Source organism: Anas acuta, chromosome 26 (assembly GCF_963932015.1).
Source record: "Anas acuta chromosome 26, bAnaAcu1.1, whole genome shotgun sequence".
Classification (NCBI taxonomy): Eukaryota; Metazoa; Chordata; class Aves; order Anseriformes; family Anatidae; genus Anas; species Anas acuta.
In genome coordinates, this window is record NC_089004.1 from 1,241,947 (window position 1) to 1,257,592 (window position 15,646).

The 15,646-nt window shown below is 53.8% G+C and overlaps 1 protein-coding gene across 1 annotated transcript; it reads left to right on the top strand.

Moving 5' to 3' along the window:
* Positions 1–760: 760 nt before the first annotated feature.
* On the top strand, positions 761–15,258 carry MOB3A (MOB kinase activator 3A). The gene is made up of 5 exons (XM_068661970.1): positions 761–852; positions 6,748–6,830; positions 10,362–10,918; positions 12,985–13,187; positions 13,838–15,258. The coding sequence occupies exons 3-5, from the start codon at positions 10,501–10,503 to the stop codon at positions 13,865–13,867; spliced, it is 651 nt and encodes a 216-aa protein (XP_068518071.1). The 5' UTR covers positions 761–852; positions 6,748–6,830; positions 10,362–10,500; the 3' UTR covers positions 13,868–15,258.
* The last annotated feature ends 388 nt before the right edge of the window (positions 15,259–15,646 follow it).

A 15,646-nucleotide genomic window follows, 5' to 3' on the forward strand; every position in this document is an offset into this window, starting at 1 on the left:
TGGGCTGAGCCCCAGGCGCTTGGTGCTCCCCTATGAACTTCAATGGTGTTATGGTCCCAAAGCCCTTCTCTCAGGTACTGGGGGGCTTTGCTTCAGCTTTGGCTGCCGTTTAATCTCCAGCTGGGGCAAAGGGTGGGCACCTCAGGCTCCCCAGGGAGCGACCCTTCCTCCCAGCACCCCACAGCCCTGTCCTGGTACCAAACAAACACCGCTGCTGAGGCGGGTCGGGGGCAGGTGCCCTCGGTGAGGTGAGCATCTCGCAGCCCTCAGGAGCTGCTCCTAAAACCTTGTAGGGCCAAACCCGGGCTGCAGGAGGGGGTTTAAGGGTTTGGGGAGCCCGGGCTGGCCCCAGTCAGAGCCCGGCCCCTGCGGTGGGGATTTGGGGGCGATGGGGGTTTGGGAATTTCCTCTGGGAACCGCAGCTGGGCTGCTACCGCTTTCCAGCTTCCAGGTGTGACAGAGGTGGGAACGCTTCCTCTGCTCACAAGTTTAAACAGGTAGATTAAAAAAGAAAAAAAAAAAAAGGAAAAAAAATGGAAAAAAGGATAATAGGATAAAAAGGGAAAAAAAAGGATAATAAAAGCTGGAGGGATCATTAACAGCAGCAGTGGTTTGCCCCTGCTTCTCCCTCTGGGGGCCTGAGGGTTCCCGTCCCATAAAACGAGAAGAAAAGAAAAAGAAAAGGAAAAAAAATAATAAAAGGAAGAAAACGAAACGGACGCGGCCTCCCGGCCCCTCCCCGCCGCGCCGGGGGGCGGCCCCTTTCAGAGCTTGGAGTCCCGGCAGCCGCCGGGAGCGGGCCCGAGGAGCGCGGGGAGCGGCGGCCACGGGGGGCTGAGAGCGGCCGGACAGGTGCGGGGGGGCCGGGGGGGGACACGGGGAGAGGGGGGGGGCCTCCGCTGGCGGTCTGAGCTGGGTCCGAGTTTCTTTTATTTGTTTATTTTCTCGCGTGGAAGGCGGCCTCGTGGCCTCCCGGCCGGCCCCGGGCCTCGGGGGGCTGCTGCTGAGGGGCCGCCGCCCCCCCCCCCCCCGGCCCTCCCCGCTCCGGCCCCGCCGCCCCTGCTGCGGGCGGGCCGCAGGAGCCGGGCCCCGCCTGGGCTCCTCTGCCCTCAGAGAGCCGCGGGATCCCGTCACGGGTCCCTACAGTGCCCTGAGCTGAAAAGGAGCTCGGGGCTCAGCCGGTTCCACCCCCCCCTGCTCTGGGCAGGGCCGCCCGGAGCCGCCTCCAGGCCTGGGACAGCCGCAGCCCCCCCCCACCCAGGGCATCCCGCTCCAGTGCCGCCCTCTGAGGGAAAAACTTCCTCCGAATTTCCGACCTCAATCCCCCCCGTCTGCAGTTTAAAAGAAATCTGGTGTGTGCGCCAGGAGGGATGAGAAGGACAGGGCAGGAAGCCCTGGGGGCAGGGGGGCTGTGAAGGTGTTCGGTGCCTGTCGCAGGTGGTTGGGAAACCTCCCTTGGGGGCTCTCCCTTGGGGGCTCTTCTGACCCGAAGAGTGGCCACACATCCCTCATTTCCATCCCTTTGTTTAAAACCCTTTCCAGTCTGGAATTGCTCTGCTAAGTTGCAGGGCAGTTGTTTGTTTTTTTTTTTTTTTTGCTAGGAGATGCAAGGTTTCCCCAGCCACCTGTTTATCGCCGTCCTCAGTGCTTTGTCCTTGCACTCTGCTTCTTTTACAGAGCTTTGGCTTCACGTCCACCTCTGCATTTATCTCTTGTTGTTTCTTAGATCCTGTATTCCGTGTCTTAGATTCAGTTTCTGTCTTAGTCGCGTCCCTGCAAAGCTGACTTGGCCAGGAGGGCGAGCAGGCTCAGAACCTCTTTAAATTCCCAGAAAGAGAGGAGAGGAGCGCTGGGAGTTCCCGCCAGGTTGGTGATGGGGAAGCAGAAACTAATGCTCCTGGTTTGCACAGGGGATCTGGGCCCAGATGCTGAGCAGGGAGCAGTTTCCCTGTGCCTGGCTCACTTTTAGGATCTGGGGTTCTCTTGGGACCTGTTGAGGTTGCACAGTTGACTGTGGCACAGGCAAAAAGGACAGTGGGCTCTCCTGTCCCTTCAGCTGGGGCTCAGCGAGCTTGAAGCATGCTCATCATCTCGAGCAAAGTCCTTCTTTGTGGCTTAGCTGTCCTCTGTCACGGAGCTGCTTGCCAGATGCTTTCGTGGCCACGTTTGGCTGTAACACGGCCCTTCCATTGATGAGATGTGAAGTGCCACCCAGACCGAAGTGGCGCGATTAGCTCTGTTTGTGGAGGTTGGACTGGGGGTTGACGTAACGGTGTTTTGTAACTAATGCTTCTCTGTACGTGGGCCAGAGATCTCTATGGCCGCAGTACACAAAGGAAGAATGTTTCCCTTGTCAGCAGTGAAAGCATGTGGGGTCAGAGAAGAGATTGCAAAACCTAACCCGTCCTGGCCACAAGAGTTCAGATCTGGGAGAAGATTCAACTTCTGAGTTTTAATTTCTTGTAAGGCAGGAAGGTATTTTGTGATACTTGAGCCATAAATGCAGCTCTAAGTGGATCCATAACCAGCTTTGCTGGAGGTTTAGGAGATTATCTTTAGAAATGCGTAATATCCAGCTAATGCTTCCAATGAAGAATGCACCTTAGGCTGCACATTCGTCTGCCCTTCTCCAGATGCCCCTCGGAGGCAGCGTTATCTGCGACTCTTGGTCTGCTTCTTGCTCCCTCTGGAGCTGATGCTGCGCTGATAGTGCTGCTCAGCTCGTGAGGAAATGATGGAGGGCTCCTGGGTGAATTGCTGCTCTGAGAACACCAAGTGCATGGGGAGCAGAGGGGAGGGAGCCCAATAACCCCCCTGGGGGGGAATGAGGATGATGAAGGCCATAAGAAAACCTTTGTAAGTGTGCACATCCGTCCAGCTGTGGTGGCTTTGACTTCTCGTAGAAGTCTAGGTGGAGTCAGTAGACGCTTTGTCGTTACTTAGTCTCTCCAAGAAGAGGTGAGGATGGTGGTGCTGATGGGTGTCCCTTTGTGCTGCTGGCCCCACACAGCTGGAGTTTGAGTGCTGCTGGGCTCAACTCTCCTGCAGTGACTGTGCTTGGTGTTTGCCCCCATCCTCTTGGGGACTGCATGGCTGCCTTCCCACCCCGTGGCAGCGCAGATCTCCTTGCAGGGCAGCGTAAGGCTGGTCAGGAGCCTGCCCTCAGCTCCCTGCCACCAGCACCCATGCAGTGGCTGCAGGAGACCCCCAGCCCAGGTAGGGGCTGGATTTGGGTGAATGATGGCCCTGGCTGTGTGCCTCTGCTCTGGCTTCTGGGGAACAGAAAATGAGCTGGAGCCATTCAATACGTGCTCCAGTTGGTAGCAGAAGCTGAGTAAGACCCGTTACTAAGCTGAAAGCCACTGTAATTGTTCTTGATCTTAACTGCAGGCTTACGTTGGGGTTGCTGTCTGGGCCTTTTTTTTTCTTTTTTTTCCTCCTCGCTGTATGCAGGAGGTCTTATGATGTGGTTTGTCTTGAGGTGATCTCTAACTCCACATCAGTGGGCTTGTTCCTTGCCTTTGCTGCCTGGAGACACGTTAGTGTGCTGGGCCGCTGCCATATCTCCTCGTGGAGGAGAGGAGCAGGCCTCGTGGGCACCCGCTTTCAGCAGGAAACAATACGGCTTTCTTATAAAAGCATCATGCTAACGTGGGGAGAAGCGGCGCTCGTCCGTGGGACTGGCCTGGCCGCGGGGAAGGCTGGCCGTGTGGCCAGCTCATGCCCCGGCCCCTTCCCTGGGTGACACCTCCCAAAGGCAAGATTCATGCTCCAAATCAGCCACCCCTGCCGCTTGGGCAGATCCTAAAGTTAGAGGAAACCGCTGCTGGTTCAAAAATGCCCCTGCTCAGTGGGGATGATCATGTAGAACCCGTGAAAGCAGGAAGAAACGTGTAGTTCACGGCCTGGACTCAATAAATACCACGCTGCCCCGTATGAGTCCCCTGCTGAGGGGCAGAACTGGGTTGAAAGACAGCAAAAGGTGTTCCTGAACGAGCCTCCTTCAAAATACAGCCCTGCAGACCTTGAAAAAAGCTGTTCTGAGTGTGCCGTCAGCCACCCACGGAGTATGGTTTATCCTAGAAATATTTGTCTGTGCAGTTAACCTGTCTCCTGGAGTCGTGACCCAGCTTGTCGGCTCAAGGCAGCATCTGCGGAGCCAGCAGCAGATGAGCTCTGCCTCCACACGCAGCCGTGATCTGTCCGAAGCTGTGTAAGTGCAATCCGTGGAAGCCTTCCAACACAGCCATGCCTCTGACATTGCAAGAGATACAGATGGCACGTAAGAGGCAGGAAAATCGGCCCCAAATCGGTAATTATGCAGGTTCTAAGAGACGTTCCTGTTGTGCTGTGGTCATTCCTAGGCTTTTAAGTGAAGATTTTAAATTGCAGAATCTGCTCTCTGACCCTGTTGGGGAAGGGAAAGTAGAAGTGGTGACCTTAGAAGCTGACTTTCTCATGTGGCTCTGTAACCACCTGCGGCTGCTGGCCAGGTGGGGACAGGCGGTGCTGGAGCCTCTGACGTCTCCCAGGCAAAGTTCGGGGCGATGCAGCCTTCCCTCTGCCCTGCCAGAAGCCGTCCTCCAGGCCCTGCTCCTTCCGTGAGCGTTTCCCTGTGATGTGAGCCTGTCACACAAAGCCCACGCCGTCCCTCCTGTTGTCACCCTTGTGTCTTTGTGGGCTGGAGCATCCCAAACGCCAAGCTGAGCAGCTGATGCTGGCCTCCTGCTCCTGCATCCCACGTGTGGCGGCCGAAGATACGTGCCTCCGGCTGCTCGGCACCACGAGTGCTTGCTTCGCTTGGGTCTTCCAACCCGTGTGGGGCTGAGCAGGGATTTCCCCTTTAATTTATCAACTGACGGGAGGTTAAAATTGACCGAATGCGTAGCCTTTAAGGGGAAAAGGAAGATACCAATGAAAGCCCCCCAGAACATTTCTCGTGCTTTTTATACCGTTTCCTTTTCTTACCTACTTGCAAATGCTGCTCGGCTCCACGTTTGCATGGCTTTAAGTTGTGCAAGGAGACCGTCCTGCCCCCGAGCAAGCCTGGTTCCGGGAAGTACCTGGGAGATGGCGTTTGTATGGTTTTTACTCAGAGTTCCCAAATTGTGCAGCAGCTTTAAGCTGCAGGGTATAGGGGTGGCTGGTGACCAGCAGGACTTTCTTAAAACAGACTTTGTTGTGAAGCATAGAGGGCTCTTTGTTTCTCTAAGCCTTGGGAATCTAACATCTGAAATGTGCGTTTCTAGGTGGCCCTGTCCCATGTGTTGTAAAGGCCGCTATGAAACCAGTTTCCAGAAGGAAAATTTGGATATTTTCCTGCTGAGCAGCAGAGGGAACTTGTTGCTTGTGCACAACCCAGGCTGGGGTTATCGATGCGGCTGCGCCAGCTCTGCCCTGTGCTCCCTCTCCTTCCAAGCAGCTCCTGGCCTTTGTTGCCAGCAGCGAGCAGAGAGAAAATGGGAAGAAAAAGGAAACGTGCAGGGCAGCTTCTTGGCTCTCCTCATGCAGCAGCCTTTAGTTTCCTCGCAGAGGAGAAGCACTGCTCTGTCCTGGCTCTGCTCAGCTCTCCGGAGCGTGGTTTCCATTTTGGCTTTTCCAAATAACAGCACGAGTCTCCTCGGCTGGGGAGCGCGCAGCTCCGCGCCGTCAGGGGCAGTGTTACGGAGCGTGTGGAGGGGGGTGATTAGCGTTGGGAAAAACATTGGCAGCTGCCTCGGCCAGCCACAAGGCCGCCGTGCCAGACAGGAAGCCGGCCTACGTGGAAGCGCCGTCTCACAGGAGTTATGAATGGTCGGACGTGCCTGCCGTGAGCCTAAACCCTCGTGTTCTGCCCCAAATAGTCCTCAGCGTGCTTCGCTCTCCTGCCCGTGACCAAGGTAAGCGCAGGGGCATACCTTTTGGTCCGTGTGTTGTAAAACTGTTCGAAAGAGCAGCTGAAAGCCTCATCCGGTGAAGATGAGCTGTCCTGCTTGTTGCCAGACTTGCTTTAGAGGCACAGAAACTTGCCATCATTAGTGCCCGTCCAGCCCTGCTGGCCGTAATTGGTCCGATCCTCGCTCTCTGTATTAAAACCTCTCCTTTGATCATAGAAACCCAGGATCATCTTTTACTGAGAAACTGAGCAGAATGGCTGTGGGAAGGTATTTGTGAAAGCGTGGGGGGGAAGTTATGAAAACCATGTGCGTGTGCGTCTTTACTTTTTTGTTTAAGGTCCCTGAGGCCACCTTGCTAGCTTCGCTGCTCTGGCACGCCCCGTAACTTCAGTCTTGCCTGGAAGTGTTCGATGTGTCTGATGTGCCGTGGCTGTTTTGTCAAACTGGCACAGGAGTTGGTGTCCTGCGTTGGAAGCTCTGCGTGAGCTGCGATGGTGGGGGGGGGGGGCCTGCTCCCTGCTTACCTCGTGCTTCTGGGGGGCTGCAGAGAGGGGGGCGATGGGCACAGGGTCGCCACTGAAGGGCTGCAGTTATATAAGCTGCCCCCGAAGGGACTTTTGGCAGGATTTCGTGTAAGTGTTTAGCATCGGTACTGCTTGGTGTCATCTTGCGGTACAGCAGCGTGGCTTCTGTAAAAGGAAATTAGAGGAATTAATTATTCTGAGAAATATGTTGCTCACTGGGATTTACTCGAGGGCTCAGCAGCAAAATGTGAGCTGCCTGGAGCTGGGGTCACTGGGAGGGAAGTGGCCACGAGCCTCGCCCCTCCCCGCCAGCAGCGTGAAACAAAACTTTTCTCTCTTTCAAAAAGGAGGAAGCTCTGCCTCGGAGCCTGCAAGCGCTCGCAGGAGTCGCAGAGACGAGCAGAGCGATTTCAGGAGGGTAAAAACGAAGGTAGGAGCTTCCCGACGCGCCTCTGCAGGCTGTTAGTGGTGGAGGGGAGCACGAGGCGCGCTCGGAGGCGATGGAGCCGCCGTGGGACCCTGCTTGTGGGTGGGGGGCCGCAGCGGGGGCAGCACCACGGCTGGGAGGCCAGCGTGCGAGGGAGGCCGCCTCCAGGGGCTGCGGCGCAGGCTGCTCTTTTCCTTGTTTTGTGCCTGCTCTGAGCTGTGTGTGAAAGCGAGGAGAGCCGGGGCTCCCTCTGCCCCGAGCCTTTACAATGAGGCAGCACCGCGCGATCCGCTGCTAGCGGCAGGGAGGAGGGATGGCAGAGGGAAGGAAGGGCGCTGCCCTGGGTCACCATCGGCAGAAATGGGTGTTAGGGCTGGAGCTGTAGGAGCAGGGTAAGGGGATAAAAGCTGGTTGGGAAGGGAGGAGAGGGCCAGGCCTCCGGCCCCACGCTGTGCGGCTGCAGCAGCCAGGGCAGCCCAGCCCCGTCCCTGCAGTTCCTGCAAGCAGCGGCAGCGCCGCTCCTCTGGGGAAGCCGGGGTGGTTTTGCTCCTGCCAGCCTGCCACGGCGCAGGGCTTTGCAGCAGCTCTGATCTCGTGGGAGGGATGGCCAAGGTCTGCTTGCACCGGTGACGTCCGCCGTAATCTTGGCTGGCTGGAAGAGAGGAGGAAACAAAATGTACTGCAGGCTTGTTTGTGTGTTGGGATTTTTTTCCTCGTCTTTGAAGCTTGCAAGTCCCACTCAGGTGCTTTGCATGTCCCATGTGCTAATTGTTTGTACTGTTTCCTTTCTCCTCTTCATAAAGACAGTGTTCTAGTGCTGCCAGAGCAATGACTCCTGCCTGTGGAAGGTGTTGTACATGTGATATCATCTTCAAGCAATGTCAGTGATGCTTTTGGTCTGTCTTTTCTTCCTTTTTTTCTAGTGCCAAATGCTTCATTTAGTTCATTTGCACTCAAAAACCGTAATTAAATATGCTGAATCTGCTTGAAGTCTTAGCTACTAGTTTTGCTAATGCCTTCAGACAGATGCTGAATCGTCTGCAAGATGATTGCTGCTGTGTCGAGCTCCACAGCTCTCAAGAATGATGTCTCTTAGGAAGAGGAAGTTACATGTATTTGTAGGGCAGACGCTGCCTTGATACCACATAAGCCGTATTAAAATTCTCTTCACCCTGTGCAAATGATCATTTCTTCTGGAAAATGGACTAAAATGGTCTATGTTTGCTTCTTGACATGTGCGGGGTTTTTTGTTGTTGTTTTGTTTTACCTCTGCAGCTTTGCTGTTCAGTTTTAGCCCACCCTCCCTTTCACCGGACAGGGATGGGTTTTCCAAGCCCGGGTCAGGCTGTGGCTGCAGCACGGATGCCAGGGGAACCACTGGAATTCTTAAGACGGTTCCTAAACAAGTAGGAACAGAGCTGTTGTACCACACTGAGGATGCTGCCAGTCCTCCAGAGAGCTGTATGAAAGGCAGTGCTCCTCCATCTTTACTGCCTGCTTGTTTAAAGGATATTTCTTTCTCCACCTCCAGTGTAAGGATATCATCGCGTGCAAGTGCTTCTCTGGAACCGATTTCCTGCTGGAAGTAGCTGCACACTCAGCACCTGCTGTCCACATTGCTGGTGCGGGTTGATCGGCGCCTTTGGGGCATGGTGGGGTGGGTGCAGCCCCGGCGCTTCCGCACCGAGCTGCAGGATGTGGCCAGGCTGTGACACAGCTCTGGGTAACCGGAGCTCCTTGCTCAGACATCTCTCTTCATCCCCTTTGCTACTTCCTCTCACTGAGTCTGCGGTGCAATCAGAGGCTTCTCGAGGTCGCATTTTCTGGAGGTTTTCTTCTTCTTTTTTGTTTGTTTTTTTTTTGATTCTGGTGTGATAGCTGGGTAGGGTCACAGCAGCAGCCATTCCGGCAGCACTTCTTGCAAGGAGCCTGTGGCGTCAGCGTGGGCGCCGTCACGCTCACTCGACGCAGGGTGAATCTTGCTGAACCACAAGAAAATATTTTCCGTTTGTCTCAGTGCGTGTCGTGGCTGTGGTCACGGCCTGTGTCACAGCCAGAGCTTGGTCTCTGTACAGAAAAGTTGGCTCAGCCCCTTCCTGCAGGAGAAGAAGGGCTAGGGAAAGGCAAGCGTGTTCTTATGGGGCAAGCTGGGGTGGTTTGGGTTTTTTTCCTTACTGTCATTAAGAGAACAAGAGGCTTTGGTTTAAGTCCTTTAATCTCTCTCCAGAGAAGAAATGCTGATAAGCATGATGCAGCATCTGTTAAAGATGGGCTGGATTGCAGAAAGGTAGTTTTGACTCGAATTTGAAATTTTTCTTGTCAGAGTTTGGGGGCGTTATTTACCTATTTAAACAATGCTACAGCTAAGGAGATTTTCTGCTTGGTGGAAGGGACTTGTTTGCTTGTTTTCTTAGAAAATTATGGAAACTGTTATTTGCCGCATTCTGTAGTCCATCAGCTTGAGTTTCTGTTGCTTTATTTCTCTGTCCAACACATGCAAAACAATATTTTTGGTACAATTTTCTGCCTTGAGTTTCCATCAAAGAGCCGCTTGACACAAATTATGTGAAGGAATGGATGTGGGAACAAAGGAGGTATAATTAGCTACAGATAAACAGAGCTGTGTTTCTTGTCAGCATCCTTTCAAGATCTTAACTTGTGTCTCAGCCTCTCAGAGCCGATTCGTTTTCATAGACTGGAAGAGGAAGACAAGCTTTCCCAGTCCTGGAGCTTTCAACCAGGCTTCAACATGGAGTGAGCTCAGCTGAAAGGAGGAGCACAGTTGTGCTCTCTGCACCTGCAGAAGAGCCTGTGGCTGTCTTTGAAGCTGGTGCTATTTCAGGATACTGAGTGTATGGGTGCCTGAGCTGCATCAACTTCTCATTTCTCTCAGCCTGTTCTCATCTTGTCCTTAGTGCTGCGACAGCGCACGCAGCTCCTGGTCAGACTGGTATTTGGTTAGAATATGTCTGGCAGCAGAGCTGGGCTCTGGTGTAGGATGTCATCAAGTTACCTTTGGAGTAGGTTTGTGTGCAGAGGGGGGAGAAAAGCATAGGTGAAGGATCTGATTCAAGTGAGGCCTAACTCAACGTTAAACCTTCTTAAACCTTTGCTACTTTCCACCTGAATAGCTGGTGCTGGAGTTTCTCCTCCTTTTGGTAGGATTTGGGTCTCGCTGTGCTGATGTGATCTCCTGCGCTGGCCCTGTCCCTCTCTGCTGTCTTGTTCTCATCTCACCCTTTTCGTGGGGGATTTCCTGGCTTCCCTATCCCCATGCTGAGCACACAGAGGGGCTTGCGGGGGCTCCTGACCCAGCCCAGCTCGCCCCCAATGGCCGGACTGTTCCTCTGCTCCGGACTCTCCTGGGAGGGGAGGAGAGAAAAGAAAAGAAAAGCTGGCGCTGGCTGCCCCTGCTCTGCTCAGATCGGGGGCGAGGGCCCAGATGGTATCCCAGATCTCTTCCTATGGGATTTAGACCAGGTTTCCTGTTGAGAGAGCTGCTCCTAATCGCTGCCCTTCTGTGCTGCATTGCAGATCAGGACCAGATGAGCAGAAGGAGGTTTCTGTGAAGATCAGAGTCCTCGCTGCCCTGCCCCAGGAAGTGGCCCAGCAGCTCTGTGTCTGCAGCTGTCATCGCTACGGGCCTGGAAAAAAAAAGAAGAAGAGAAGAAAGATGTCCCATGCTTTAAAGCAAGTGTTCAATAAAGACAAAACCTTCCGGCCCAAGCGCAAGTTTGAGCCGGGGACTCAGCGGTTCGAGCTCCACAAGAAAGCCCAAGCCTCGCTCAACGCTGGCCTGGACTTGAAGGTGGCCGTCCAGCTGCCACCAGGAGAGGAGCAGAACGACTGGGTGGCCGTGCACGTGGTGGACTTCTTCAACCGCATCAACCTGATCTACGGCACCATCAGTGACTATTGCACAGAGCAGTCCTGCCCTGTCATGTCTGGGGGGCCCAAGTACGAGTACAGATGGCAGGACGAGCACAAGTACCGCAAGCCCACGGCCCTGTCTGCTCCCCAGTACATGAACCTCCTGATGGACTGGATTGAGGTACAGATCAACAACGAGGACATCTTTCCCACTAACGTCGGTGAGTTGGGTTCTGTTTGCAGCTGTGGGGAGGGAGGCCAGTGCAGAGCCTTCTCCTTTGAGCCCTCAGGTCCTGGTCCAGGAGATGCTGTTCGTGGTCACTGCTGCCCAGGTCACCATTGTGGTACAGCTATTGCTTTTTGGGCTGCTTGGAGGCCGGCAGTGTAAAAGCTCTTCAAAGCTTATAGAAACTTCAGGCCTCTTCTTGAGTGCTAAAATACCCAGAGCTGTAGAGATCTCATTTGAAGTTGTGGATACCTCGAGGAAAGCAAAGGCAAACCAAACGAAGGGAACAAAAATAAGAGGCTGCTCTTAAAAAGCCAGTCTCTGGCATGACTGTCAGCAGTTCCTGCTGGACGTGGTCTCCTGAAGGACAGCTCTTTTTGAGCTGATTGCTGTGGGTTCAGTGCACGTGCTCTGCGTTGGCCTGGTGATGGTGGCCATGTTTCCCTAATTAGCCTCTTTGTTGTTGCAGGCTGGCATTAGCTGACTCTGCCCTTTCTAGCTCGGTGCTTACTGGCATGCAGTCAGTTGTTTGTTGCAGCTGGGTGGGATGCTGACACGTGCGTGGAGGGAGGGGCGGTGTTTTTATCTATTGCCAGGGTGATGGAAAGGAGAATTTGACCAAAGACAACTGAATCTGCAATCCCAAATACAGTTTCATGTACTCACTTTGGGACAAAAAAGCTGCTTGTTTGTTTGTTTTTGTGGTGAGTTCGGTATCCAAAGCATTAGGTAAATATGAATGATGACACTGAGAACTCCCACTTTCTGGAAAGCCAAAGACCAGATGCAGCAGAGAGGTGTACGGTGGCAGGGGGGACGTCACTGCTCCAGTGCTAGCCCTGGGGTGTTTCACGGCAGGGTCAGCTCCTTGCCTTCCCAGAGCAGCCCTGGGCTATTGCCAGGCTCTTCTGCATGGCCGTTGGGGACCTGGGGTGATGCTGGAGCCCCGGTGCAAGCGGGGTTCCAGGAGCTGCCTTCCTGCCCCTGCATGCGGCCCCTGTCACAGCACAGCCTTGTTCCCCCCGTGGGGCAGGCGGAGTGTCTGCAGAGGCAGGGCTGGAGGAGGCGTTTCTCAGCTCCCTCCTTCCTGCCACCACATTTATGCCATCGGGACTCTGGCAGGATGCGATTGGCCTCTGTTTGGGATGCATCTGCATCCACGGGGCTCTTCTACTCCTGCCAAAGCACTGCTTAAACCGTGTGCAAGCAGGGCTGTGAAGAGCTGGTCCTTCAGGCAGCTGAAGCACTGAAATCCTCCCCATCCGTTCCTCCTGGCACCCAGGAGGGTGCATTGCCTTTATTTAGGACTGTTCTGTAAAACTCTCTGGGGACTATAAATAGGGTGTTTTTGTTCAGGGAGGCAAGACAAGTTTCCGGCAGCAGGAGGGTTGTGGAGTTGTTGTCCTCAGCTTTGCTTTTACCTGATACCAGTTCCTGCAGGGTGTTGAAAGGGTTTCACTAATCCTTGTTCCTCCAGAAAGGACCTGTGTGAACTTTAATACTGTGAGTTGGCCACTTGGCCAGGCTGCTGTGCTGCAGGCCCTGGCTAAACAAATCCCAGTGAACTCAGACCAGGCTTATCCTCTGGTGCCTTTACAGGGGACCCAAATGTCTTTAATTTTTAACCGAAGAGCTAAAGACCTATCAAATTGTGAGATAACTGGAGGGGATATCTCTGACGCTTTCTTTGGGGAAATTGAACTCTTCTCCAGAAGCAGTAGTTAGTAATATTTTGCACTGTTTATGTAAACATGCCAAGTAGGAGTAGAAGAAAACTCTCGGACTGAAGCAGGTGGTGGGAATCTGATGGTGATCCCCTGCTTTTAGCTCTCAGCTGCTCACAGCAATTGATGGTGTGCAGGACTGTCACAAATTGATGCTTTGAAAAATCTGACCCAAAATGGAAAGGAAAAAGGAGAGGGGAACTGGAAATTACTTTGGACAGAACTCTCTCCCTTTTGTCTCAAAATTTACCTGTTCTATCAAGAAGAACTTATTTTATTCCTGAGGAACCCATTCCTACTTCTGTGAAGCTTCTCATGGCTTTGTCTCCCCTCCCAGGTACTCCCTTCCCCAAGAACTTCCTCCCGGTGGTGAAGAAGATTCTCTCCAGGCTCTTCCGAGTCTTTGTCCATGTCTACATCCACCACTTTGACAGGATCACCCAGATGGGGTCGGAAGCCCACGTGAACACCTGCTACAAGCACTTTTACTACTTTGTGAAAGAGTTCAACCTAATAGACACCAAGGAGCTGGAACCACTGGTGAGTCTCGGAGTGAGTGCAGAAGGGGTGGGCTGGGGGTGGAGGTGTCACAGTTGCCCTCTCAAATCCCACTGCTGGAATCGAGGCAATGGGTCAGCCTCGCAGTTTGGCAGTCAGGAAGATGGGAGCCGGGATGTGCAGGTAGAGCTAAGCAGGGCTGTTTGGGCATCAGCTGGGGGAAGATGACTTGTTCTCCAGCAACCTCCTTGTGTTTCGGGCAGCCAGCTTGCCTTGTTGCACGTGGTGTTTGAGCTCAGCCCCATTCACCATCCAGGATGGGGAGGGAAGAGCAAAAGTCCCCTCTCTGTGCTTACTGCCCATGCTGAAGAACAAGGGCACCACCACCACAAGGAGCCTACAGGATGGAGGGTGTGACATGGTAAACCTAAGAGGTAGCTGTGACATTTGGCTCAGCTGCTTACGGCTGTAGAATTTGAAGAGCTGTGGGGCAGTGGAAGGTGTCCCTCCTGCCCCGGGATTGGGAGTGGTGGGGGAGCACAGCCCTGCCCCACCTGGAGTGCTCGGTGACAGTGTCACCGTGTGTCTGAGAAGGGTACTTCCAGCTGAACAAAGGTGAGATTTTTTCATCCACACCTTTACCTGGCAGTTTGGATCTTAGTTCACGGTTCCTTGTCATGTCCCTTTGACAGAAGGAAATGACCTCCCGGATGTGCCACTGAGATCAGACCGTCCTGCTCTCACCTCGGCATCTCTTCTGAGGACGCAGAGTCCCACTCCTGCATTGGAGACATGAATCAAGGGGAGAACAGAGACGTTTTCTTAAAGAAATCTATATATTTTTAATGAGTTTCAATGTAAAACTGTGATATTGCAGGAATATTTTTTTAAAGATGCTCTAGATAAACTAGTTTTTTTTATAGTTATTTCTATAAAAAAAAAAAGAAGTATTTTTGGCCACTTGGTGGGAATGTTCGTCCTCTGAGGAGGGAGAAGCCAGCCTGTGCTGCCTCTCCTCTGCCCCCTCACTGCAGTGGCACCAGGAGCCGAGCCAGGTGCGCCAGGTAGAGCCATGCCATGGAGCTGGCGCTGGGATGGAAGCGGTACATTCCTCTGGACCTCCACCTCCTAAATGTGAAGGGAGGTTACGTGTGGGCATTGGGGAAGAAGTGCTGGTGCACACAGATTCACTGGGGCACCACAAGGAGCTGTCTGGTTCCGGCACCTCTTCCGCTGGCTGTGCGGTCAGTTTTTGGACAGAGCTGCTTTTGTGCTCACCCTGCACTTGGCATCCTGTCCCCAAGGCCTGCCCTGCCTTTCTTTCTCTGTGAAAGAAGTCAGACTTGGTTTTTTTTCATGGCCAGACCAGAGCTGCTTCTGCTGATGATGATCTATCCTGCAGCTGTGCTGTGCTGGAGCGCTCCTGTTGTGAATCTGCTCTTGCCTCTTGCACCAGCTCTGAGCTGAGCTGCTCCCACTGCACCGCCCCGTGGGGACAGGATCAGCACTGGCAGCACTGGGACAAGCGGACCCGCGCCTGGTGGGAATGAGCAGAGGGAAGGCGCTGGGACCAGCATGGGGAAGTTGGCTTCTCAAACACCTGCACTTCCCTTTCTCCTCGCGGTACGCAGACCCTACTGAGGAACCAGGCTGCTTGCTCTCCAGCCTTGCTTACAGGCTCTATGTGGACCACTTTCTGCTTTCCATTAGGGTACTAAACCTTCTCTCTTCCTCAGCAGCGCTTCCTTGCTCTGCCACATGTCTCCTCTTAACCAAAGTGTCTGATGGGCAGCCAGAGCCAGGGGCTTTGCCTCCTGCTTGCACAAGAGCTCTGCTGCCTGGCCAGAGCCTGGCAGTCCCCCGAGGTAGGTAGATTGGGCTACCTAGGATCAAGGGGAGAGCAGGGAGCAGGGTTTACAGGGAGAGAAAAGGTTTCTGTGAACAGTGACCAAACTACCACTAACCACTTCTGCATTAGAAAGTTTTTTTTTGTGTCCTGGAATCTCTGTATATACATGACTCTTGTTTCTTGTGCTATCGTTAGGACACGCGTACAAATACCACTATAGTTCTCTGACATGAAACCAATAAATTATGCTGTATTTACATAGCACGCTCTGATTGCTAAATGTCTCATGATTGCATGTTCATCAGAGGCTTTCTATCAGCAAAACAAACACGGGGTGTTGGGACTCCACAGGAAGTGCAGTGCAGAGCTGCTAAAAGATCCCAGGTGCCAGTTCCTGGTTCTGCTGCAAAGTTTGATTCCTCCAGTTGCATCCCAGCTGCTCCGAGCCCTGCTCATTTGTGGGGCCAAGTGTGTGGGTGCCACAGCTACCCCAGGAGGCTGCGGGGTCCTGCTGTGTCTGTGCAGTGTCACCGTACCCCAGGGCTGTCTGTTCAGGCTTGGGGCTCTCGCTTCCAGCAGTGTGGGTGCTGTGCTCGTCCCCTCCAGGCTGGGTGCCACTAGAGGGGGCAGCGGGGCCGTGGCCAGACCCAGC